This window comes from Garra rufa, chromosome 14, assembly GCF_049309525.1.
Source record: "Garra rufa chromosome 14, GarRuf1.0, whole genome shotgun sequence".
NCBI lineage: Eukaryota > Metazoa > Chordata > Actinopteri > Cypriniformes > Cyprinidae > Garra > Garra rufa.
This window is the reverse complement of record NC_133374.1, coordinates 6960686-6985938: the sequence shown is the minus strand read 5'-3', so window position 1 is coordinate 6985938 and position 25253 is coordinate 6960686. Positions and strand designations below refer to the sequence as shown.

The 25253-nt window shown below is 35.8% G+C and overlaps 1 protein-coding gene across 3 annotated transcripts; it reads right to left on the bottom strand.

Annotated features, from left to right (window-relative positions):
- Window positions 1-1155: 1155 nt before the first annotated feature.
- spsb4b (splA/ryanodine receptor domain and SOCS box containing 4b) lies at window positions 1156-25253 on the bottom strand. Of its 3 annotated transcripts, XM_073818069.1 has the most exons (5): window positions 25055-25253; window positions 17484-17552; window positions 17252-17270; window positions 6486-7338; window positions 1156-1956 (listed from the first exon to the last, which is right to left on the bottom strand). In XM_073818069.1, exons 4-5 carry the CDS (start codon window positions 7201-7203, stop codon window positions 1829-1831), a joined length of 846 nt encoding a protein of 281 aa, XP_073674170.1. In that variant the 5' UTR covers window positions 7204-7338; window positions 17252-17270; window positions 17484-17552; window positions 25055-25253; the 3' UTR covers window positions 1156-1828. The 3 variants fall into 3 exon arrangements, with proteins under 3 accessions (XP_073674170.1, XP_073674169.1, XP_073674171.1); XM_073818068.1 differs by lacking the exon at window positions 17252-17270; XM_073818070.1 differs by lacking the exon at window positions 17252-17270 and having other exon boundaries at window positions 17488-17552.

Genomic DNA, 25253 nt, shown 5'->3' with positions numbered 1-25253 from the left:
CGACCTGTCTAGGTTCACAGCACAGTAATGTATCACAGACATATCTCACGATTCCTTCTATCAACAAAGTGTGTAGAGAGAGTAAATATGAGATTGATTGCAGTACAGAGAGCGTCTTTGATTAAGATAGAGTTTTGTTATATCGCAAACTAAGATGAGGGACAGCTTTTAATATTTTTATGGGAGTTTGTAAATTAGATATTAATTTACTACAGCCGTTAAATAAACAAGAAGTTATTATTAGGTGACTTACATTACTGAGAATAACACTATACCCGATTTTGCTCAGTTTCATTTTCAAAATTTATTCTGGAATAAGTCACACCGCTGTGTTTAAATGAAGATGCACAGTTCTCCAATCAAACACAGCGGTGTTTCGTTTATAAGTGAACGTGCATTTTTAAACTAATCTAGTGAAATGATTCAATTTCGCATTCATAAAGAGAGTCACTTGAATGAACGTGTTCAAACGAATCAAATGAACAATACGATTCAGTAATTAATTTCATTGTCTTGCCGCCACCTGCTGGCAGATCCTTTCAGTTATTGAAATCTTAAATACTCGTGTATTCCAAATTTTATTTAAAAAAAAAAACACTAATCTCAACATGATTTTATAGATTTGATTGCACTCATGGCACCTCTGAGCCTTATTTTCATGGACAAAACTATACAAATAAAGACAGAAATCTTGCTGATGATTATTACTTGCGGAACTATTGGCACTACCTCACAGGGGTTTCAGTTCAATGAAGCAAATTGACTTGACTGGAGAAGCCATATCTCAGTGGATTCACTCCACCAACTCTTATTTGTCAGCATTGAAGGGCCTGAGTTGGACCTTTTCAATGGCCAAAAGGTAGTTGAAAGATGGCCCTGAGAGTATCGCTCTAGAACAGAGACAATATTTGTGATCTTCTGATCAAGACCAGGAACATAATACCGTGATATTATACCGGCACCGTTCAAAAGATGAAAAATACCGTGATATTAATTTTAGGTCATATCGCCCACCCCTAGTCCAAGGTCACATATAAACCTGAAACCCGAATAGAAAGATGTAAATAAAACGTCAAAACGCACTTACAACCATGTCACCACATCAGAATCCAAGTCAAACATTTTATTTCAAAAGCAAACGAGACTGCACAAGTAAAAGACGAGCACACAGCGTTTGGCTTTGGAGTTTTATTTTTTATTCACATTTCAAAGGTCACGAAAGAACTGCTGTCTTGCGGGTTTCTGTTTGATCCGTGAAAAAGACGAGCATCCATTTCATATAAAAAGTCCGATCTTTAAAAATCCGCCTCACAGACGACGCGGCACATTTCAAAGATGCGTTTATACGCTAAAAAACATCTGAAAACCGATTTAATCAGCTTCGTCATGATCACAAACGAAAAATAAACTAATAATAAACAAAAAAAAGAATGTAAAAGTTCTCAGGCACTGTGGATGTGTATTAGTTAAGACTGGTGAAAGAATAAGGACCTGTTTTCTGGGATAAAATCCATTAGTCTAATATGATTATGCTGGACTTACGTCTTACCCCGAAAACTAGGTTCTTAGTGTTTAGATAAAAGTGAAGGAAAAAAGCAAAAATCATCAGCTCTTAAGAAAATTATTTCCATGGAAGACATGAACTTGAGTCATTCTCACACAAATACAAACACCTTCTCATTAGTCACCACACAATCATGTATAAAACCAGATTCTCGTCGTCCGGCTGGTCGTCTGTGCACAGCACAAAGCTTCTACAGATCATTTCTGAGCACGTTTTTCAGTAAACGCAGGTGATGTTTTTTGGCAGTGTGTGTGTGTTTGTCTCTCATTGGTACTGAAGGTAGTTCTTGAGCGTCTGTGGCAGCGGCAGAGACTGGATGTGATGGATTCGGTGGCGTCCCAGAGCCTGTCGTGCCGCCCTCCTGCACAGCTCCATCAGAGGCAGGGGTTCAGCTACGGGACAAAGCAGAGGTCAGTTAGGGTCAAGGGTCAAAGACTTCAAGCAATCATGTGAAAACACTTATTAAGACTTCAAAGATCAACACTGATCCTAGATAAACTGAATGATTCATGCTCGTGACGTTCCAGAAGAATCGTTAAAAAAGACAGCCAATCACGAGAGAGGCAAGTTATCGATGTTTTTACTGAACGCTGAAGTCACGCCTGACTCTTAACCTGAAGAAATGCTTTGCATTTCCAGTCTCCAGTGTTTCTATACAAAATACCGTATATTCCGAGCTGTTAAAGGAACACTCCACTTTTTTTGGAAATAGGCTCATTCTCCAGCTCCCCCCCGAGTTAATAAGTTAATTTTTACCGTTTTGAAATCCATTCAGCCGTTCTCCTGTTCTGGCGATATCACTTTTAGCATAGCTTAGCATAGATCATTGAATCCTATGAGACCAATAGCATCAAGTTGAAAAATGACTAATGAGTTTCCATATTTGTTGCATTTAAAACTTGACTCTTCTGTAGTTATATCGTGTACTAAGACCGGCGGAAATGCAAAGCTGCGAGTTTCTAGGCTGATAAGATTAGGAACTACACTTCCATTCCGGCATAATAGTTAAGGAAGTTTGCGGTCGTAATATGGCTGAAGCAGGAGCAGTAATACCACGCAGCACATGTGCAAATGCTAAACTAGCTGGGAACTCATTTCTGATAATACTCCGCCTGCTTCGGCCATATTACGGCAGCAAACTCCCTTGACTATTACGCCGGAATGGAAGTGTAGTTCCTAATCTTATCAGCCTAGAAACTCGCAGCTTTGCATTTCCACCGGTCTTAGTACACGATATAACTACAGAAGAGTCAAGTTTTAAATACAACAAATATGGAAACTCGTTGGTCATAGGGCTGGACAATATATCGAACGATATTGTGAGGCGCGTTTAGTCAATGAAGCCGGTACTTTTATTAGTAGTAAATCTCCAACACGTGCGTTCCGCTCAGGTTCCGCTGGAGCGGCAATTGATACACAGAGACGTAAATCTCTGAAAAGCTACGCCATATTGCGCTCAATATCGATAAAAAAAATATATATATATAATGACTCCAAGATTTGGAAGGGCGTAGTGTATAATCTTACAAAAGCTTTATATTTCAGATAAATGCTCATCATTGGATCTTTTTTATTCATTAAACAATCCTGAAAAAAGTTCTCAATTGTTTTAAATATTGATGATGATAATAATAATAATAATAATAATAATAATAATAATAAATGTTTCCTGAAAAGCAAATCAGAATCATATTAGAATGATTTCTGAAGGATCATGAGACACTGAAGACTGGAGTAATGATGCTGAAAATTCAGCTTTGCATCACAGAAATAAATTACATTTTAAAATATTACAATAGAAAATGATTATATTTTATTAAATATTTTAAAATATACTGTTTTTATTGTATTTTTAACAAATAAATGCAGCCTTGAGAGTCTTCTTTTTAAAAAATAAAAAAAATCATACCAACCCCAACAGAACAGCAAGGGAATTTTATAAGCTAGGCGTGGCATGCATATCCAATTATATTTAGATCAACAGTAAGTGGGCTTTTGGTGAAAGAAAAAAAAAAATGAATAAAAATGCTACCAAGTGTAATATATGGCCCCTTTAAATGTTTCTGTACATTCATGGTTGGTGTTGCAACCATGTAAAACCCTAATTAGAAGTTTGGAAATATGCTTGTGTGCATCGTGCCAAAAATATGGGAATCATTTCATAGGTGCATAATTTCTAAAAACTGCTCTTACAGAAAAGCACATCAGCTTCACATAAACATGTTGTTCTCAGTTACTACGAGTTGTTTCACAATCATTCACATCATGAAGCAACAGCAAAGCCATGAAGAGCATCTCCAAAGAGCTGGATTGAAATCAACACACACTGCCCAAGGACAGTGATGACAGAAAAGGAGGAAAAACAGAAGTAGGGTCAATATCACTGTAGGTTGCCTTTTAGTGTCATGAACATAACTTATTTGCCATGATAACTTAAAAAAAAAGGACTATGAAAGGGTGTGTTATATTAGGCTAAGCTTTTATATTCATAAAAGCAGATACATTTTTGTGGAAAAACTTGACTGGTCTGCATAAAGCCAAAATGCAGCACTTGAGCCAAAAACTCATCACCAAACACCAATGACTTGTCATTTTAGACAAATCCAAAACTGTTGCAACAGAGATGGAAATACAATTTTTAAAGACATGATGTTTCCATATTTTGTTACCACAGTTTTGGGAGTGCCTTTTTCTGTTCTATAGAAGGGGGTGTCCCAATACTTTTGTCCATGTAGTGCATGTACAAGTCATTGGTGTTTGTCGATGAGTTTTCAGACCTGAGATGTTCAGCTGGGATTAGGACTTGGCTTTATGCAGATCAGTCAAGATCTTCCACACTGACTGAACCAATTATTTCTATTTGAACCTTGCTTTATACACAGATGCATTGTCATGTTAGAATAAAAAAGGGTCCTGTCCAAACTGTTGCTATAAAATTAGAAGCACACTATTCCCAATTAGAATATTATTATATGCTTAAACTTTAGTCATTTCCATGAGTACAAATCTCAAAGTAGTCAAACCTGTTCGTTAGAAAGGGATGTCCCAATACTTTTGGCAATATAGTGTGTTAAAACTAGTGTTTTCCATGACTATTTTCTCCCTTCACTAAGTTTTGTCAATTGTTTTGTTTATTTGTCTACTTGTTTCAGGTTTCTCTTTCTAATTAACCTGACATTGGGTTAGTCACTCAATTAATTCTCTAATGCTTCATGCTTTGTTCCCACCCTTCTGAATTATGTTGCATTGATAAGGAGTTAACACAAACTAATACTGGTTAGTTATCCAATCTTACAATCAATATATAATAAATCTAAGTTGAAGTGTTGCCTATGTAACCCTTTTAAAACTTGAAGGGGCGATGAGGTCTTAAAGGGATAGTTCACCCAAAAATGAGAATTTGATGTTTATCTGCTTACCCCCAGGGCATCCAAGATGTAGGCGACTTGTTTCTTCAGTAGAACGCAAATGAAGATTTTTAACTCAAACGGTTGCAGTCTGTCAGTCATATAATAGCAGTCAATGATTACCAAATCTTTAAGAGTTAAAAAAAACATACAGACAAAACCAAATTAAACCCAGCGGCTCGTGACGATACATTGAGGTCTTGAGACGCATAACGATCGGTCTGTGCAAGAAACTGAACAGTATTTTTAACATTATTTACCTCTGATCCACCAAAAGCGTTCAGCTGTATGGAGTGCGTGCACAACTTCCAGCGTGCTCTGGCAATGTAGCCGGTGAAAAGTCAACACTCCCAGATGGGTTCTCACAAGGAAACGTTATCTTTTCGTTTTTAATCAGTTGCCAGAATTAGATTAAGCACAAGTAATTACCATTTTGAGAGGCCAATTTGCACTATGTAAACAATGAGTGACAGATCACTTCCTGTTGTGAACGCGCTCAGGAGAGGAGAATGTTGCGGTGGATCAGAGGTAAATAATAATATTAATACTGTTCAGTTTCTTGCACAGACCGATCATTTTGTGTCTCAAGACCTCAATGTATCGTCACGAGCCACAGGGTTTAATTTGGTTTTGTCTGTGTATGGTTTTTTTTACTCTTAAAGATTTGGTAACCATTGACTGCCATTATATGACTGACAGACTGCAACGGTTTGAGTGAAAAATCTTTGTTTGTTTTCTACTGAAGAAACAAAGTCACCTACATCTTCAACACCCTGGGGGTAAGCAGACAAACATCAAATTTTCATTTTTGAGTGAACTATCCCTTAAAAATGTATGGAAAGAGTCTTAAAAAGGTATTAAATTTAACTCCACGATTCCTGTATATACCCTGGAGTAACAGCTCACTACCAGTTACAAAAGACACTGTAACAGTCTGTCACAGGCAATTACTTGCATTTTTCATCAATTAATTTAATAAATGTGACCCTGGAAGACAAAACCAGTCTTAAGAAGCACGGGTATATTTGTAGCAATAGCCAAAAATACATTCTGCGGGTCAAAATTATCGATTTTTCTTTTACGCCAAAAATCATTAGCATATTAAGTCAAGATCATGTTCCATGAAGATATTTTGTAAATTTTCTACAATAAATATATAAAAACTTATTTTTTGATTAGTAATATGCATCGCTAAGAACTTAATTTGGATGACTTTTAAGGCTATTTTCTCAATATTTAAAAAATTTCAAATAGTTGTATCTCAGACAAACATTGTCCTATTTTAACAAACAATATATCAATGGCTTATTTGCTTAGCTTTCAGATGACGTAAGAATCTCAATTTCAACAAATTTACACTTATTACTGGTTTTGTGGTCCAGGGTCACAAATTATGTTTGACTATGTTCTGGCCCACCATGTAGTGGCGAACATTTTTTTTGTACTTTCGGACCCCTGCTCTATGGTGATATTGACCCAGTTGCGAACAACAAAACTAAGAAAACAATACGTACGGTCTAATCCGTTGACGTAGGTCATGGTGACCTCGCAGTGACCCCACACGGCGCTGACGATCGGGTACAGCCTCTTTCCTTTGAGCCCGCGAAACGCCACACCCAGGTAGTTCCCGTCGGCACAGAATCCCAGCGTTCCCTCGTCCATGTCCAGAACCACCAGAATCTCTTCAGGCACTGAGAATGTCCCTTCGTCCTCCTCATCCTCGATAAACTCCGGGTACGACGGCGCCGGGCCGGTCCGGGTCTTCCTGTCGTGGTAAAGCCGACCTCGCCCCAAGTCCCAACCCCAGGATTCGGCGTCGCTGCCGACCAGGGCGGAATATCCGACGGCTCGCAAGGGAGCCAAAGAAGTCGAGACTCCGACTACGGCATGTGTGCCACGCTGCCGCACAGGCCAGCGCAAAGTCCAAGCGTGCAAACCGCGGGTAAATCCTACTTTTCCCCGCACACAGTCCGTGCTTTGGGCCACCGGGTGGCGGTGGAACGTGAGCCGGTCGTCGTCTTTGATGAAGAGGTTGAGCGAGCGGTCATCCGGGTTCCAGGCTTGCTGAAGCTGAATTTCCGGTCCCGCCGGCGGCATGTCCAACAGCAGCTCCAGACGGGCAGGTAACGGGACGCCGCGACTACGGAGCGACGCGCACACCGGCGGATACGCCAGCTCGCTCGTCTCCGGCTCATCTGCCGATTTGACCACACCCGACACCCTCTGCCCCATCACGGCCCAGCCACGGGCATCAACAACGACAGCCGGGGTTACCTCATGAGCGGGACGGACCGGAGAGCGGCAGCCAATCAGAAGAGAGGACACGGTCCCATGCGTGAGAACAAGTCCAGAGCGGAGTTGGCAGCACTGTAGAGTAGAATGAAAGAGGTTAAGGAAGCTTGTTATGACTTTTAAAGACACAGTGTGATGTTTTGTATAGCTGCACTTCAAACTAATCAAACAAATTGCTTAGGTGTGTCAATTTTGAGTACACTTGGACTCTCCCTTGAACTCTCACGCACCATGATGTCATGATTCCTGAAATGTCAATAAACACCATGCTTAAAAAGAGGCACAAAATTAGAATGAGACACTGAATATTTCAAACTTCTTTTGAATACAGTATTTCCAAATATTCACTACTGTACCGTTTTTCAAGAGAGGTTTCTTATGCACACCAAGGCTATATTTAATTGATCAAAAACACAGTAAAAATGGTAAAACTAAAATAGTATTACCATTTAAAACAGCGGTTGTGTATTTGAATATATTTTAAAATGTAATTTATTTCTGCGGACAAAACTGAATTTTCAGCATCATTACTCCAGGTTTCAGTGTCACATGATCCCTCAGAAATCATTCTAATATGCTGATTTTCTGCAAAATTTCCTATTATCATCAATGTTGAACACAGTTGTGCCGCTTAATATTTTTGGGGAAACTATTAACAACTCTGTAATGGTCAAAGCATTAAACTTGAACACATAAATGTACACTAAATAAATAAAAGCATGTTATTTATATTAATATGAATAATTTATACAGTATAACACCACAAAACTTATTTATAAATAATACATTTTCTTAAATACTTTTATTTATTTATTCAACTACTACTACTAATTATTGTTTTTATTGTAATTACAATATTAATTATAATTATGACTTATATGACAAATATTAAGAAATTAGTAAAGCCATAAATGTCTATATTGCAAATTTACAGCTGCATTTCAAAAAGTATTCTTTAAATACTCAAATGTTTACTTATTTTATCTTTATATAAAAAAATTTATGTATTACTACTAATACTACGTATTGTTTTTATTTTAAAAATAATAGTTATTTACATAAATATGAATAATTTATACAGTATAATTTCTACTACTTCTACTGATGTTTACTGTAACTATATTATAATTATGACTTAAACATAAATATTAAGAAATTAGTAAAACCATAAATATCTGTATTGAAAATTTACAGTTGCATTACAAAATAAATTTATTATTATTAATTTTCTTAAATTTTTACTGTTTTATATCTTTAACATTTAAATATTACTACTACTACTACTACTAAATATATAACTAACTAATAAATAACTTTAATAAATGCACTACTACCAATAATAACAATAAATATATTACTACTACTACTACTCATTTTCTTAAATGCTTTAAAAAAGGCTTACTGAACAAACCCTGTAATGAAAGCATTCATCTTAAACAGATAAATGTACAATAAATACAAAAAATATATTTATAGTAATATGAATAATTTCTACAGTATAACATTTGAAAACCTAACACAAAACTTATTTAGCTCAAAACTTAGTTCTACCCAGTGTGGCCTTAGGCTTAAAGCATGAAAAGGCCAAGTATAGGAAAACTGAAGAAAAGCAGTGGGTACGTCACTCAAGGAGACACTTCTCTAGACTGAGATGAGTTTTCACACCATCTGAAGGAGCTGCTTGAGACTGACAGAATCTCTTCTGAACCTGAGAAGACTGCGGTTTCACAAGAGCCTGTGGACAGGAAGTGAAGCTCCGAAGAAAGAACCAACGCCACACTAACGTGCTGTCAGGGGCAGGGCCATAAAGCAAACTTGCACTGTCCAAAACCTAGTCCAGTAATTTGTTTTCTCCACATTTGCCGCATCCTTTAGAAATGAATCAGACTTCTTCCAGCTAGTTCTTTTACTGAAAGGACATCCCAGGAGCCAAACCCTTCTCAGGAAATGAGCTGGACTGGTCTAAACCAAACAAACACACTCACATCTTAATAAACCAAGAGAGCAAGATAGAATAAAGGAAAGGAGAAAGTGGTGAGAAAAGAAAACTGTATTTCTATGACAATCAAAAGTTGTCGCCCAAAATGCAGCAACTAAGCATGCAAGTTCATAAATGAAGTGCTAGTTAAGAGATAAGGTGTGATGTTGTTGCAAGAGGAGGGTAAGTTAATGTTTTTAAATTAAGATTATATGATAGCACAGGAAAAAAACATTTATAATAAACATTGTAACATACCATGAGAAAAATAAGAATTGTCATTTTTGATGGTGACTTTAACATTTAAATATTAAGAAATGAGGACAGCCATAAATATCTGTATTGCAATTTGACAGTTGTATTATTAAATTTTTATATTAAATACTTTTTCTTATATCTTTAACATTTGTAATTTATTACGGCTACTACTTCTACAAATTATTGTTTGTACTTTAATTATAATAATAATAATTTTGACTTTAACTTAAAAATATTAGGGAATTAATAAAACTATAAATATCTATACTGCATTTTTACAACTGTATTACAAACAATATTATTATTATTATAAATTTACTATTTTTATCTTTATTTAACATTTTTAATTTATTACTATTACTTCTACTAATTGTTTATTTTAATTATAATAATAATTATAATTATGACTAACATAAAATTAAGTTATTAATACAACCATGAATATCTATATTGCAATTTTACAGTTAAAAAAATATGCTTAAAAACAATTATAAAATATTTGTTTTAATTTTCTTAAAATACTTTTCTTATTTCTTTATTTAACATTTTACATTTTTTTTACTACTACTATTACTACTACTACTTATTGTTTTTATTTTAATTACAATAATAATAAAAAGAATTATTGTGGTGGTTGTGATATTGATTCGATATATAACTTTAATAAATGCACTATACAAATGATGATAATTATAATAATAATAATAATAATAATAGTAGTAGTAATAACAACAACAACAAATTTTAATTTTCTTAAATATATATATATATATATATATATACACTTTATATTTTCTTTTATCTTTAATATTTTTAATTTATTATTACTACTATTTTTACTAAATATTGTTTTTATTTTATTTACAATAAATTCGAATGACGATTATTATTGTGATATTGATATACAAATCATTTCAATAATTTAATAAATGCACTACTACTAACAATAATAACAACAATAATAATAATAAAGGATTTATATATTTTTTCTTAAATACTCAATTTCACAGTCTACCTTTTCTTTTATCTTTATTTAATATTTTATATTTATTACTACTTTTACTAAATATTGTTTTTATTTTAATTACAATAAATTCTAATTACTATTATTGTGATATTGATATATAATTTCAATAATTTAATAAATGCACTACTACTAATAATAATATATAATAACAATATTTTTTTCTTAAATACTCAATTTCTTTACATTTCTTTTAGTTTTAATGTTTGTTATTCTATTTTTATTATTATTATTTTTTTATTATTATTATTATTATTATTATTATTATTATTATATCTATTACTTCTACTTTTACTAAATATTGTTTTAATTTTAATTAAAATAAATTCTAATTACTATTATTATTAGGGGCCAAGCCCTGAAAGGGCTGTAGCCCCTATTGTATCTGTATGTTTTCCTATTATTATTATTCTTCTTCTCAATGGGAGTCTATGGCAGCCCTATGAACGCAATATAGGAAAATGATGAAAATTGGCACAAGTATAGTCATGACCATAAATAGTAATCTGACCAAATTTGAAGTCCCTAGGACCAACTCTATAGCGCCACCACTAGTCCAAATATTCAACATAAAAATGCTAATAACTCCTGAACCCCTAAACCTAGAAAAATGAAACTTAGTAGACATGATTCCTCTCATCACGCTGATCACATTGAATACCTTACATTAAAACTCCACCCATTACAGTAGCGGCCATTTTGAAAAGTACAGTAATCAGTCTATTGGCTACTCCTCCTTTAAAATTGATCCAATTCTTCTCAAATTTGGCTCAGATGATCTCTAGACTGAGCTGAACAGACGAAACTAAGCCAGAAAATTTTAGTCATCTTTGTTCAAAAGTTATGATGTCGCAAAGTTAACGAGGTTGACCCAAAATTGGTTCAGAGGCCATATCTCTGCCAAACTTGAATCAATTGAACTGAAACTTGGTATGGTTCATTAGCACCATGGTCTGAGGGTCCTTGCCAAAGTTGGGAATAGCGCCACCTATGGGTCATGAGATAGCAAAAAAGCATATAATAGCTTATAACTTTTGAACGGTTAGTCAGAAATTCAATATATTGGTGTCTGTGGATTCCTTGGGTCATGCCGAATCTGAGGATATCAATTATGCCAGGATCAACTGAACCGTGTGTCCGCCATTTTGAAATGTGACATAAATTGCAATATCTTTCAAACCATTTGACATATCTGCACAAAAATCACTAAGCATCATAAACACGATGTCCTGGAGGTACCTCGGAAGTTTGAAGACAGCGCCACCTACTGTTTCAGAGATATAACAATTCTTTCAAAAAAAGCTTATAACTTCTAAAAACATTGTCCAAATTTTGAAAAGTTTATATAGTTTTATTCCCTGGGTTATGCCGATTCTTTTGATGTCTCATTTGTCATTTTCCAGAAATGTGACTGTCAGCCATATTGAAGTGAATGAAAAACTGTTTTTCCCCTACTCCTTCTGCAAATTTGTCCTAATTTTGTCCAAAATCTGGTCATATGATCTTTGGACCAAGACGCACAGAAATAACTAAGCAGGTTTTTGATATTCATTACCGTTCCTGAGAAATACCTCTCCAAAGTTGACCGTGCCTGTGTTTGTTGAATTTTGCTAGTTAGCTTAGCATACAAATTGGTTAGCATGGTAATTATTTGCCATTCATTTTAATGTGGCTCTTTAGCTATCAGATCAACCATAAGCTACTTTATTATTAAGTTATCTTAGCATGCTAATCTGTCTACAACACTTAGTCGTTCTTTTGTGAGCTCATTCTCACCCTTAAACCTCTCTTCTGGAGCCAGTGGACTGTGGGTGACCTGAGTGGCGCAGTCTGCTAAGCCACTTGAGCCAAAGCACAAAGTCCGTTGTGTTGTGGGTTCGAGTCCCGTATGGTACAACTTAATAAAATTGTGCATGGTGTTTTGCTGTTTTGATTTGTTTATTATCCAGATCAGCATTGTACTAATCTGTATTGCTCCTGGATTAAACAAATGTCTTTTTCTCGGCCAATGGGAGTCTATGGCAGCCCTATGAACGCAATATAGGAAAATGATGAAAATTGGCACAAATATAGTCATGATCATAAATAGTAATCTGACCAAATTTGAAGTCCCTAGGACCAACTCTATAGCGCCACCACTAGTCCAAAAATTCAACATAAAAATGCTAATAACTCCTGAACCCCTAAATCTAGAAAAATGAAACTTAGTAGACATGATTCCTCTCATCACGCTGATCACATTGAATGCCTTACATTAAGACTCCACCCATTACAGTAGCGGTCATTTTGAAAAGTACAGTAATCAGTCTATTGGCTACTCCTCCTTTAAAATTGATCCAATTCTTCTCAAATTTGCCTCAGATGATCTCTAGACTGAGCTGAACAGAGGAAACTAAGCCAAACAAATTTAGTCATCTTTGTTCAAAAGTTATGATGTCGCAAAGTTGACGAGGTTGACCCAAAATCGGTTCAGAGGCTATATCTCTGCCAAACTTTGATCAATTGAAATGAAACTTGGCACGGTTCATTAGCACCATGGTCTGAGGGTCCATGCCAAAGTTGGAAATAGCGCCACCTATGGGTCATGAGATAGCAAAAAAGCATATAATAGCTTATAACTTTTGAACAGTTAGTCAGAAAATTAATATATTAGTGTCTGTGGATTCCTTGGGTCATGCCGAATCGGAGGATATCAATTTTGCCAGGATCGACTGAACCGTGTGTCCGCCATTTTGAAATATGTCATAAATTGCAATATCTTTTAAACCATTTGACATATCTGCACAAAAATCACTAAGCATCATAAAAACAATGTCCTGGAGGTACCTTGGAAGTTTGAAGACAGCGCCACCTACTGTTTCAGAGATACAACAATTCTTACAAAAACACTCATCACTTCTGAAAACATCGTCCAAACTATGACATTACCCAATTCCTCAGTGGCGCAACATGTTGGGTGACTAACACTTGACCCGGTGGGAGTGGGTTCGAATACCATGTGGTGCAAGTTCATTAAATTTTGCAAGCTGTGTAAAGCAAAAGGCTAAAGCTTTTAAAAAAATCTAATTTGGTGTGTCACAAGTGTTTGACCATGTGAATTTTTAAAAGTTGTTTAGAAGTTTCAAATTAAATCCTAATAAGCCAATCATTATTAGGCAAAAGGGCGGTAAAGGGGTGAAGGGCGGTAGAGAGGTGAAGGGTGGTAGAGAGGTGATAGGGCAGTAGAGAGGTGAAGGGTGGTAGAGAGGCGATAGGGTGGTAGAGAGGTGAAGGGCGTTAGAGAGGTGAAGGGTGGTAGAGAGGGGAAAGGGGGTAGAGAGGTGATAGGGCGGTAGAGAGGTGAAGGGTGGTAGAGAGGTGAAGGGCGGTAGAGAGGGGAAAGGGGGTAGAGAGGTGAAGGGTGGTAGAGAGGTGAAGGGCGGTAGAGAGGGGAAAGGGGGTAGAGAGGTGAAGGGCGGTAGAGGGGTGAAGGGCGGTAGAGAGGGGAAAGGGGGTAGAGAGCTGAAGGGTGGTAGAGAGGGGAAAGGGGGTAGAGAGGTGAAGGGCGGTAGAGAGGTGAAGGGTGGTAGAGAGGTGATAGGGTGGTAGAGAGGTGATAGGGCGGTAGAGAGGTGATAGGGCAGTAGAGAGGTGAAGGGTGGTAGAGAGGCGATAGGGTGGTAGAGAGGTGAAGGGCGTTAGAGAGGTGAAGGGTGGTAGAGAGGGGAAAGGGGGTAGAGAGGCGATAGGGTGGTAGAGAGGTGAAGGGCGGTAGAGAAAGGAAAGGGGGTAGAGAGGTGAAGGGGGGTAGAGAGGTGAAGGGCGGTAGAGAGGGGAAAGGGGGTAGAGAGGTGAAGGGGGAGGTAGAGAGGGGAAAGGGGGTAGAGAGGTGAAGGGCGGTAGAGGGGTGAAGGGCGGTAGAGAGGGGAAAGGGGGTAGAGAGCTGAAGGGCGGTAGAGAGGGGAAAGGGGGTAGAGAGGTGAAGGGCGGTAGAGAGGGGAAAGGGGGTAGAGAGGTGAAGGGTGGTAGAGAGGTGAAGGGCGGTAGAGAGGGGAAAGGGGGTAGAGAGGTGAAGGGCGGTAGAGAGGGGAAAGGGGGTAGAGAGGTGAAGGGCGGTAGAGGGGTGAAGGGCGGTAGAGGGGTGAAGGGCGGTAGAGATGTGAAGGGTGTATAAAATTACAATACAATTATACAATTTTGTGCAATATTATGCTGTTTTGATTTGTTTGTTATTCCGTCTTGCGTTCGGCGGCTTGGCCCCGTAATCGCTGCTTGCAGCTATATTAGCGATTGTTTTTGTATTTTTTTCTTCTCGGCCAATAGGGGTCTATGGCAGCCCTATGAACGGAACATAGGAAAATGATGAAAATTTGCACACTTATAGGTATGGCCATGAATAGTAATCTGACCAAATTTGGGGTCCCTACGGCCAACTCTATAGCGCCACCAGCAGTTCAAAAATTTACTTTTCAAATGGTTATAACTTTTGAACCCTTTTCTGTAGAAAAATGAAACTTAGTACAGCCGATTCCTCTGTTTATGCTGATCACATTCAATAGTTTACATTAAGACTCCACCCATTACAGTAGTGGCCATTATGAAAAGTACAGTACTCAGTTTTTTTGCTACTCCTCCTGCAAAATTGGTCAAATTATTCTGAAAATTGGCTCAGATAATCTTTGGACCGAGACGCACAGAAATGACCGATCAGAATTTTTTGACCTACTGGTGAAAAAAAAAGTTATGATGTTGTGAAGTTAACGAGGTCGACCCAAAATTGGTTCAGAGGCTATATCTCGGCCAAACTTTGATCAATCGACACAAAACTTGGTTCACTTTGTCAACTCCATGGTCTGATGGTCCATGCCAAAGTTGGGAACAGCGCCACCTATGGGTCGTGAGATACAGAAAATTCACATTTTTACTTATAACTTTTGAAAGCTTTGTCCAAATGATGTTATTTTAATGTCTTTAAATTCCCTGGTTTATGCCGATTGTGATGATGTCTCATTTGTCACTATCCATGAATGTGCCTGTCACCCATATTAAATTAAATGAAAAACAGTGTTTTTGCTACTCTTCCTACAATTTTTGTTCCATTTTGTCCAAAATCTGATCAGATGATCTTTGGACCGAGCCGCACATGAATGACTGAACAGATTTTTGATATTCACTTCTGATCCCCAAAAATACCTCTGCTAATCTGTCAACAATGCTAAGTCGTACTTTTGTGAGCTCATTCTCACTCCTAAACCTCTCTTCTGGAGCCAGTTGACTGTGTGTCAACTGAGTGGCACACTCTGCTAAGCCACTGGCTCCAAAGCTTGAACCCCGTCAAGTTGTGGGTTCGAATCCCATGTGATGCAACTTTGTAAAATTGTGTCACTTGTAGCCATTTGCTGAAGTTCTACCATTAACAACTCAAGTCTCTGTAAAATTCAAAATCAATGTATGATTTGCAAATGGCTAATGACTTGAAAAATTCAGATTTGTTGTGTTGCAAGTGTTTGACCATTGGAATTTTTTAAACTTTCAAATTAAATCCAAATAAGCAAATTCGTTAATAGGCAAAAGGGCGGTAGAGAGGGGAAGAGCAGTAAAGTGTGGAAGTGCAGTAGAGCGGTTGGGTGGAAAGCATGCTAAGTTTGTTGAGTTTAACCCCTTAACCGTCACCCGTCCGCTCTTGATCTCTAAAATACTAAAACTAAAACGGAAGCTAAACTATATAAAAACTAAATATTAATGTACTTATAAAATAAAACTGAGGCTAAAACAAACAAAATCGTTAATGAAAACTAAATTTGAAAACTCTATTAAAATAAAAGCAATTTTAAAAAAAAGCAAAACTATAATACCCTTGGTCTGAAAGCTGTATTTTCACATCAGTGTTCAAAAATGACAGTGACAGCTAAGGGGTTAAAAGCATCTAAGTAAAATCCAACCTTTACACAAGCCAAAGCAGCCACAAAGGCTTGGCCCCGTAATCGCTGCTTGCAGCTATATTTATTATTATTATTGTGATATTGATATATAAATAATTTCAATAATTTAATAAATGCACTACTACTACTACTAATAATAATAATAATACTAATATATAATAACAATATTTTTTTCTTAAATAATCAATATCCTTATATTTCTTTTAGTTTTAATGTTTTTATTATATTATATTTTTATTTTATTATATCTATTACTTCTACTTTTATTAATTATTGTTTTTATTTTAATTTCAGCAATAATTATAATTACTATTATTATTATTATTATTATTATTATAATATTGTGGCATTGATATATAAATTATAAAATAATAATTTAATAAATAACTTTTAATAAATGCACTACTACTATTACTACTAATAATAATAAACAACAACAAATTTATTATTATTATATTTATAAAATATAATATAATATAATATAATATAATATAATATAATATAATATAATATAATATAATATAATATAATATAATAATTGTAAAATCATATTTGTATATAAATTACAAAATGTTTGGACAGCCCACAAAAAAACTCAACAAGGAACCATTTATCTTTGGAGCACAAATAATGCAGCATGAATTACTAAACTACAATACTAAGTTCTAGAGGTGTTTTCAGATCACTAAATATGAGAATATATAGTAATGAAACAGATGATTTTTTTTATGAGATTTTATCATACATATAAACATCTTGACAATTAATACAAGACAACAAACACACAAGAACAAAGTCTGAGCTTACCCTCCATACATTGCTGCCACTGTGTCAGCATAGAGCAGGAAAAAAGGAAGAAAATGAAAGAGAAATGAAAAGGGGGTAAAGCAGTTCAGAGTGGAATGATTCCAAAGCAACTCTCCTCCCTCCTTGCCTGGCTTTCCACTGCTCTCTCCCTCTCTTCTCTACTCCCTCATGACGACGGTGATTCACTGGAATAAACTGTGGTGTAAGTGTGAATAACTGAGCAAACACTCACCTACCGGATCACCGCAGGACTGAAGGAGGATCCACGTCAGCCGGACGATTTGTATTAGCCCTCCAACTCCTGCACAGAGACAAAGAAGAGTTCTGTTAGGAGAAACGCTACCTGTGCCCAACCAGAACCAGGAAGTGAGAACTTCATTGGTCAGCAAACACACGCACACACAAACTTTCATCTCTCACACAGAAAAAATAAGATTACCTTTTTCCTTTTTTGTGCATTTTATATTATAACGTGTTAGCGGAATGTGTCTTGAGCAAGCCATTTCCACTAACGCTCCCCAAAAACAGCATTTGTGAGTCACTTTTTATAAAGTAAACATTGACCCACTGGCTGGTCGGCTAGTTGTGCATGTCCTAATGGACACACCAGCAGCTGGTCAAGCCTGACTACAGGACACCCTCCATCTGTCACACCTGCATTATTCATGTTTATAGTGTCCTACATTAAAAACATATCAAAAACAGTCTGATCCACATTGATGTGATGCATCTGTGACACAGAAGAGCTTATGGATCACTGACCCAGATTTGAGCACAGCCTCTGTCATGACCAATCCCATACCAACTTCAAAAAATTAAGTTACAGATTTAATATATTAGATACATTTATTTAACTCAATAAAAAAATAATACATGTTTTTTCTCTAATTTATGTCTGTACCAAAAACAAGAGAACTTAACATGCAATTAAATACAATATACGTATTCATGCATTATTTTACTGTGCATTAGGGGTGCATGATTAATTAAAATAAAACCCGAAATCATAGTATGGCTTTGCATTTAATTAAATAAATAAATGTGCTGCATGTTTCAAAATGAAGCATAGCAATAAAAATAAATTCAAAATTTTACAGCTGTAATGCATAAAAATATTCTGATGGTTTAACATTTGAATAAAAGGAAATTAAGATTAAAAATAAATATTAGTTAGTATTGTAATTAATGCAAAATAAAATGATCCAAAATGAAGCACAGCAATAAAGTTAACTCTTTACATTTTTAAAAATCTGATCAATTATTACAAATTCATTTTTTTTTACACATCTGATGGTTTAACATTTAATAAGAGGAAATTAAGATATTAAATTAATAAATATTAGTATTGTAATTTTACAGCTGTAATACAAAATAAAATGATCCAAAATGAAGCACAGCAATAAACATTAATACATTTTTAAAAATCTGATTAATTATTAAATTATCCAAAATGAAGAACAGCAATAAAAATAAACTAATTCATCTTTAAAAAATCTGATGGTTTAACGTTTTAATAAGAGGAAATTAAGACAGCCATAAATATTAGTATTGTACTTACTTTTACAGCTGTAATGCAAAATAAAATGACCCAAAATGAAACACAGCAATAAACATTAATACATTTTTAAAAATCTGATCATTTGATTAATTATTAAAAGTACGCAAAATGAAGCACAGCAAAAAAAATTATAATAATTTGAAAAAATTGATAATCTGATTAATTATAAAATTAATCAAAATGAAGCACAGCAATAGCAATTTATTTTATTTTTATTTTTTTTAAATCTGGTAATCTTATTAATGATCAAATTATCCAAAATGAAGCAATTATTCATACATTATTTTTTTAAGCTGATGATTTAACATTTGAACAAGAGGAAAATAAGAGAAAAATAAATATTAGTGTTGTAATTTTACAGCTGTAATGCAAAATAAAATTATCATTACATTATATTATATAAAATGAAGCAAAGCAAAAAATAAAACAAAAAAAGAAAATATCTGATGGACAGTAGCATTTTTTTTTAAACAAAATCTTTTCTGCTCACCAAGCCTGCATTTATTTGATACAGCAAAAACAGTAAAACATATTTCAAAATTGTACTTTTTAACTTTTTCTATTTATATAGATTTTAAAATGTAATTTATTCCTAAAATCAAAGCAGAATTTTCAGCATCATTACTCCAGTCTTCAATGTGTCACATGATCCTCCAGAAATCCTCCTAATATGCTGATCTTGGAGTCAGTATAATTTTTTTAATGCATTTTGGGTAATAAATTAATACTTTTATTTAGCGAAAATGCTTTAAATTAATCAAAAATTATGATAAAGACATTTATAATGTTACAAAATATTTGTTTCAGATAAATGCTGTTCTTTTGAACTTCCTATTCATTAAAGAAACCTGAAAAAAAATCTTCTCAGCTGTTTTCTAAATAATTAAAATGATTTCTGAATGATCATGTGCCTGGAGTAATGATGATTCAGCTTCTTCTGCTCACCAAGCCTGCATTTATTTTAAATAGTACAAACATTTCTACATTTGACTGTTTGTGCTATACTTTGGCTCAAATAAATGCAGGCTTGGTGATCAGAAGGTGTGTCCAAACTTTTGGTCTGTACTGTAGATATGAATCAACTGAAAAAAACTTGTGAAAAAATATCTTTCAGGTGGTCAAATAGCAAATAGCAAATAATGGAGCTCTGCAGCCACCTACTGGTAAAAGTTATCTTTTTTTTACTTTTAAAACTGGATTTTCCAAAAGATGGGCAAAAACGTTACACTAAACCATGTGAAATGTTATCCCCATGAATTAAAGTTAGAAATGTGGGTCTTTTATAAAGTGAATTTTACATAAAAAAATAAAATAAAAAAGGTTTTGTATAAAAACCCATTTAAAAAATATTTATTTATTAATTTATATATATTTAAAAAATATCACTAACCCACTGAAAACTGCACAAATGTAGAGTAAAAACTTTAATAAACAAAAAAATATACAGTACAGACCAAAAGTTTGGAATTTTTTTTGCATAGCACTGATTAAGCATAACAGTCACCACTAATAACTTCTATAGGTGTTAAATCTTCCTGTTCAGGAGCACCACATGCAGTCAGTGACTCCACCAGCGTGACTTTCACAGCCAATCACAATTAAGTTTAAAGGTCAGTCAGAGTTCAACATCAGGTCAACGAAGACCCCTGAAGCATTAACTAACATGTTTTTTTGTGTTTCCATGACGACCTTGTCCTCCATTTGACCCCGGTGCAGAGAGAACGCGTCTTTGCATGACCCATAAAAACGGTTGAAAATAGAACGAGATGAAAGAAAGAGGAAGAGGAAACCGTACTGAGACTTCCTGCTTCCCGCTCTCATTCTGAGCATGCTCGAAAACGGGTTTTGAGCTTGACCTCAGCTGAAAGGAGAAAACAGGGGCTTAAAAAAGAGAAACGCAGCCTCTTTATGAGGCGATTCGGTTGAGTTAACAGTCAAAAGTTTTATAACAGCAACAGTTGAAAGCAGGTGTTACTGCCTTTTTTTTTTTTTGCTATGCTGTATTTCAACACTCACATTATTGCATCTACCTGAAAGTGAATCAATAAAACATTAAAGGATTGCACCTCTTCCAAAATAAACATTTCCTGATAATGAAGGTTGAAGAAGGTTAACAAATGCATTTTTGTGCAGTTTTATAGGGCTCTAAACGATCCCAGCCTCGGAATAAGAGTCTTATCTAGTGAAACAAATAGTTTTGTTCTTTATAAAAAAAAATAATAATAATAATTCAATTGATAAACTTTTTAAAACCTCAAATGCTCATCTTGTCTAGTTCTGCGATCCGCCTATGTTCAATACAATTAGGGTATGTCGGAAAAACTCCCATCTCATTTTCTCCTCCAACTAAATCATCCTACATTGCTGAAGAATTACTGACCAAGTGTTTACAAAGTAAACATGCAAAGGTCATCAAACACCCTTTACAAAAAAAAAAAAAAAAAAAAAAAGTAAAATGTTGATTTAGGACAATTTTGAAGCTGGAGTAGAAAATCAGATGGGAGTTTTTCGACATACCCTAACCGGAGTGCCCAGGGTATGCATGTGCATCGCAGAGATAGACAAGATGAGCATTGATCGTTTCACTAGGTGAAACCCTAAAACGTTGAGCACCATTGAAGTTCACTATATGGAGAAAAATCCTGGAATGTTTTCCTCAAAAAAGGTAATTTCTTTGCGACTGAAGAAAGACATGAATATCTTGGATGACATGGGGGTGACTAAATTATCAGGACATTTTTATTCCGGAAGTGGAGTTATCCTTTAACACAGGCCTCAGTGACCAGAAGTTTGAAATAATAAAAGTATGCAACTCTTTTAGAGGAGAAGCTCACTTCCAGAACAAAAATTAACAGATAATTTACTCACCCCCTTGTCATCCAAGATGTTCATGTCTTTCATTCTTTCAATTTGTATTTTTTACAGGAAAACATTTCAGTATTTCACTCCATATAGTGGACTTCTATGGTGCCCCCAAGTTTGAACTTCCAAAATGCAGTTTAAATGCAGCTTCAAAGGGCTCTAAATGATCCCAGCCCAGTAATAAGAATCTTATCTAGTGAAACAAAGAGTTATTTTCTAAAAAGAAAAATGACAATTTATATACTTTTTAACCTCAAATGCTCATCTTGTCTGATTCTGCGATGCGCATGCGTACTTTGTGTACTATGATTCAATACAGTTAGGGTATGTCGAAAAACTCTCATCTCATTTTCTTCTCCAACTTCGACTTCATCCTAAATCGCTCCAGAAGTACTGACCCAGTGTTTACAAAGTAAAGATGGAAAGGTCGTCAAACAACTTTTACAAAAAAAAAAAAAAGGCAAAATGTCGATGTAGGACAATTTTGAAGTTGGAGTAGAAAACGAGATGGGAGTTTTTCGACATACCCTAACCAGAGTATACATGTGCATCGCAGAGATAGACAAGATGAGCATTTGTGGTTAAAAGTGTTTTACTACATGAGACCCTTATTACCCAACTGGGATCTTTTAAAGGGCCTTTTGAAACAGCATTTTTAACCTTTAATCCATTAAGCACCATTGAAGTCCACTATATGGAGAAAAATCCTAGAATGTTTTCCTCAAAAATCTTAATTTCTTTGCGTCTGAAGATGACATTTCTTGGATGATATGGGGGTGAGTAAATTATCAGGACATTTTTATTCTGGAAGTGGAGTTATCCTTTAACACAGGCCTCGGTGACCAGAAGTTTGAAATAAAAAAAAAGCATGCAACTCTTTTAAAGGAGAAGTTCACTTCCAGAACAAAAATGTACAGATCATTTACTCACCCCCTAATCATTCAAGATGTTCATGCCTTTCATTCTTCAGTCGTAAAGAAATAGTTTTTTGAGGAAAACATTTCAGGATTTCTCTCCATATAGTGGACTTCTATGATGAGTTTGAACTTCCAAAATGCAGTTTAAATGGAGCTTCAAAGGGCTCTAAATGACCCCAGCTGAGGAAGAAGGGTCTTATCTAGCGAAACGATTGGTTATTCTCTGAGGGAAAAAAAAGTGACAATTTATATACTTTTTAACCTCAAATGCTCCTCTTGTCTAGCTCTGTTTGTACTCTGTGTATTCCAGTTCAAGAAAGTTAGGGTAAGTTTTTAGACCAACCCTAACTGTCTTGTACCGGAGTGTCCAAAGTACGCATGCACATAAAAAAAATATATATATGTATATTAGGGGTGGAACGGTACATGTATTCGTTTCGAACCGAATCGGTACGGGGGTCACGGTTCGGTGCATGAATTTAAACGGAGAATACACGGTATGAAAATAAAAAAAAAACTTGCCTGCAAAATAATTAATGTAATGCGGAACTACTGTTAGATACGCGGGTTCTTTAGGGACAGCTAATATTTAGCCCCGCTTTAGCTCTGAAGCTCTGATTGGCGTCGATGCAGCCGAGCTCCGCCTATGTATGCGGTCTATCAGAGCCCGTCTACATTCTATGGCACTCTGCAATTTTTTGTCAGCTCGACGGTCCATCATTGTGGTCCAGGGATTTCCTGAACTTTATGATTTGTCAAGCCCCCATTATTTTGACGCTAATAGAAGAAACAATGCATGGAGACGCATAGGCTTGGCGCTAGAGCGCAGCTGATGGTTGCTTAGAAACGGCAGACGCTTCCGGAGCGCAAGCGCTCGAGCGCTTTGTTGATCAGGAAGAAAGCGGCGCGCCTAGCGTTTTTCACGCGTTTTTAGGCGCGACATGTGAACGGCCCCTTAGATCGCAAGTTTGGGAAAACTTCGCTTTTCCAGTCAGTTACAGTAGTACAGGCGAGAGAGTGGTGGAAAAGACGAGGACTGTGTGTTGCCGTTGTTCAGAGGTTGTTGGGTATGTGAGTGGAAATACATCTAATTGCCTTCTGCATTTTTGTTTTGCTTTTCCCTCCACTGTACCGAAATCATACCGAACCGTGACGTCTGAACCGAGGTACGAACCGAACCGTGACTTCTGTGAACCGTTCCACCCCTAATGTATATATATTAATTAGACCCTAAATTCTATGTTAACTAGACCCTAATTTTTTGGTTGGGATTGTTCAGAGCCCTTTAAAGCTGCATTTTTACTTTCAAGCACCAATGAACTTCACTATATGGAAAAAAATCCAGGAATGTTTACCTCAAAAAACAATTTCATGAATATATTGGATGACATGGGGTGACGGTGAGTAAATTATCAGGACATTTTTATTCTAGACGTGGAGTGATCCTTTAACACAGGCCTAGCTGTTCAAAATCTAAAATAAAAAAAGCACGCTTTAAGCAAAATAACAGCCTCAAACTGCTAAATTCAATATTAAAAGACCATGTGAATGGTTTCAAAACTTCTTGTGTGCTGCATAGAAGAAAGTCATACAGGTTTATTATTCCTTTAAAAGGATTAATGGTATTTTTGACTGGCATGTGTCAAGTCTTTATTTGATAAACTTGCCTTTTGATTATTAAAGGACACAAAACCCAAACCCTTTGTTTAAACTCAAACAAACATGTACACAGATGTCTTAGAGCTTGTTTGCATAAGGGTTGCGTTAGGTGTCCATAATGAATAACGAACATATGCAAATTCCATAGGTAAAAGGAAGTGGGCACGATTTTGAAGACAAAAACAGTCCAGACAAAGGGAATGGAAAGAACTTTGCAGAAGTGACAACGGCCCAAACTAGGAAATAACATCATTCAGTGACTGAATCACTGCTGACATACACAAAGATGAAATCAAAAGCTTTTAATAAAGTCTCCCCCTCACTGTTCAGCTTTGATTAGTTCATGCATTTCACAATATTCAGAAACTGTGGCAGATAAAGGGTGCGGGGATGGGAAAAAACGTGATTAGATTATCTCTGAACCTCTTTCCACTGTGACCTTTGCACGTAAACACTGAAGATGACACACAGACCACTTTCCAAAACATATTATTTCACGTACACTGCCTGAGAGACAACTTTTTTTTCTTTTCTTTCTTGCAGATGAACCATTATACTAAATGTTTAGAACACAAACATGTTTGTCCAAGAAACAATGAGTTTTAAAGGTGCATAAGGCCAAATATGTTTCTGGCATGTAGCGGAAATAAAGTGTTTTAATATTTCAATCATAAAAACATGTATAACATGGTTCAGAAACAAAATGCGCAGTCCTACTAGGAGCAAATACTGTCTTGCGGTTTCAGCTGCTTTGAAACAATCTAAAGCACAAACACAAACAAACCAGCCATGCGCTGATCTACTTACTCTCGCGAGAATCCCTCGGAGCTTCAGCCCAGACAAAAACACTCGCCGCGAGTGCCGAGATTTACACTTTTACACTGTGTACGTGTGTATATCAGGCTGTGGATGTATATAAAAGCCGTTTTTAACGCTAAAAATAAACGAGTGTGCGTTTTCTCGGTCGCATCCGGCAGGGAGGAGCGGAGCGCGCAGACGGCTTTTG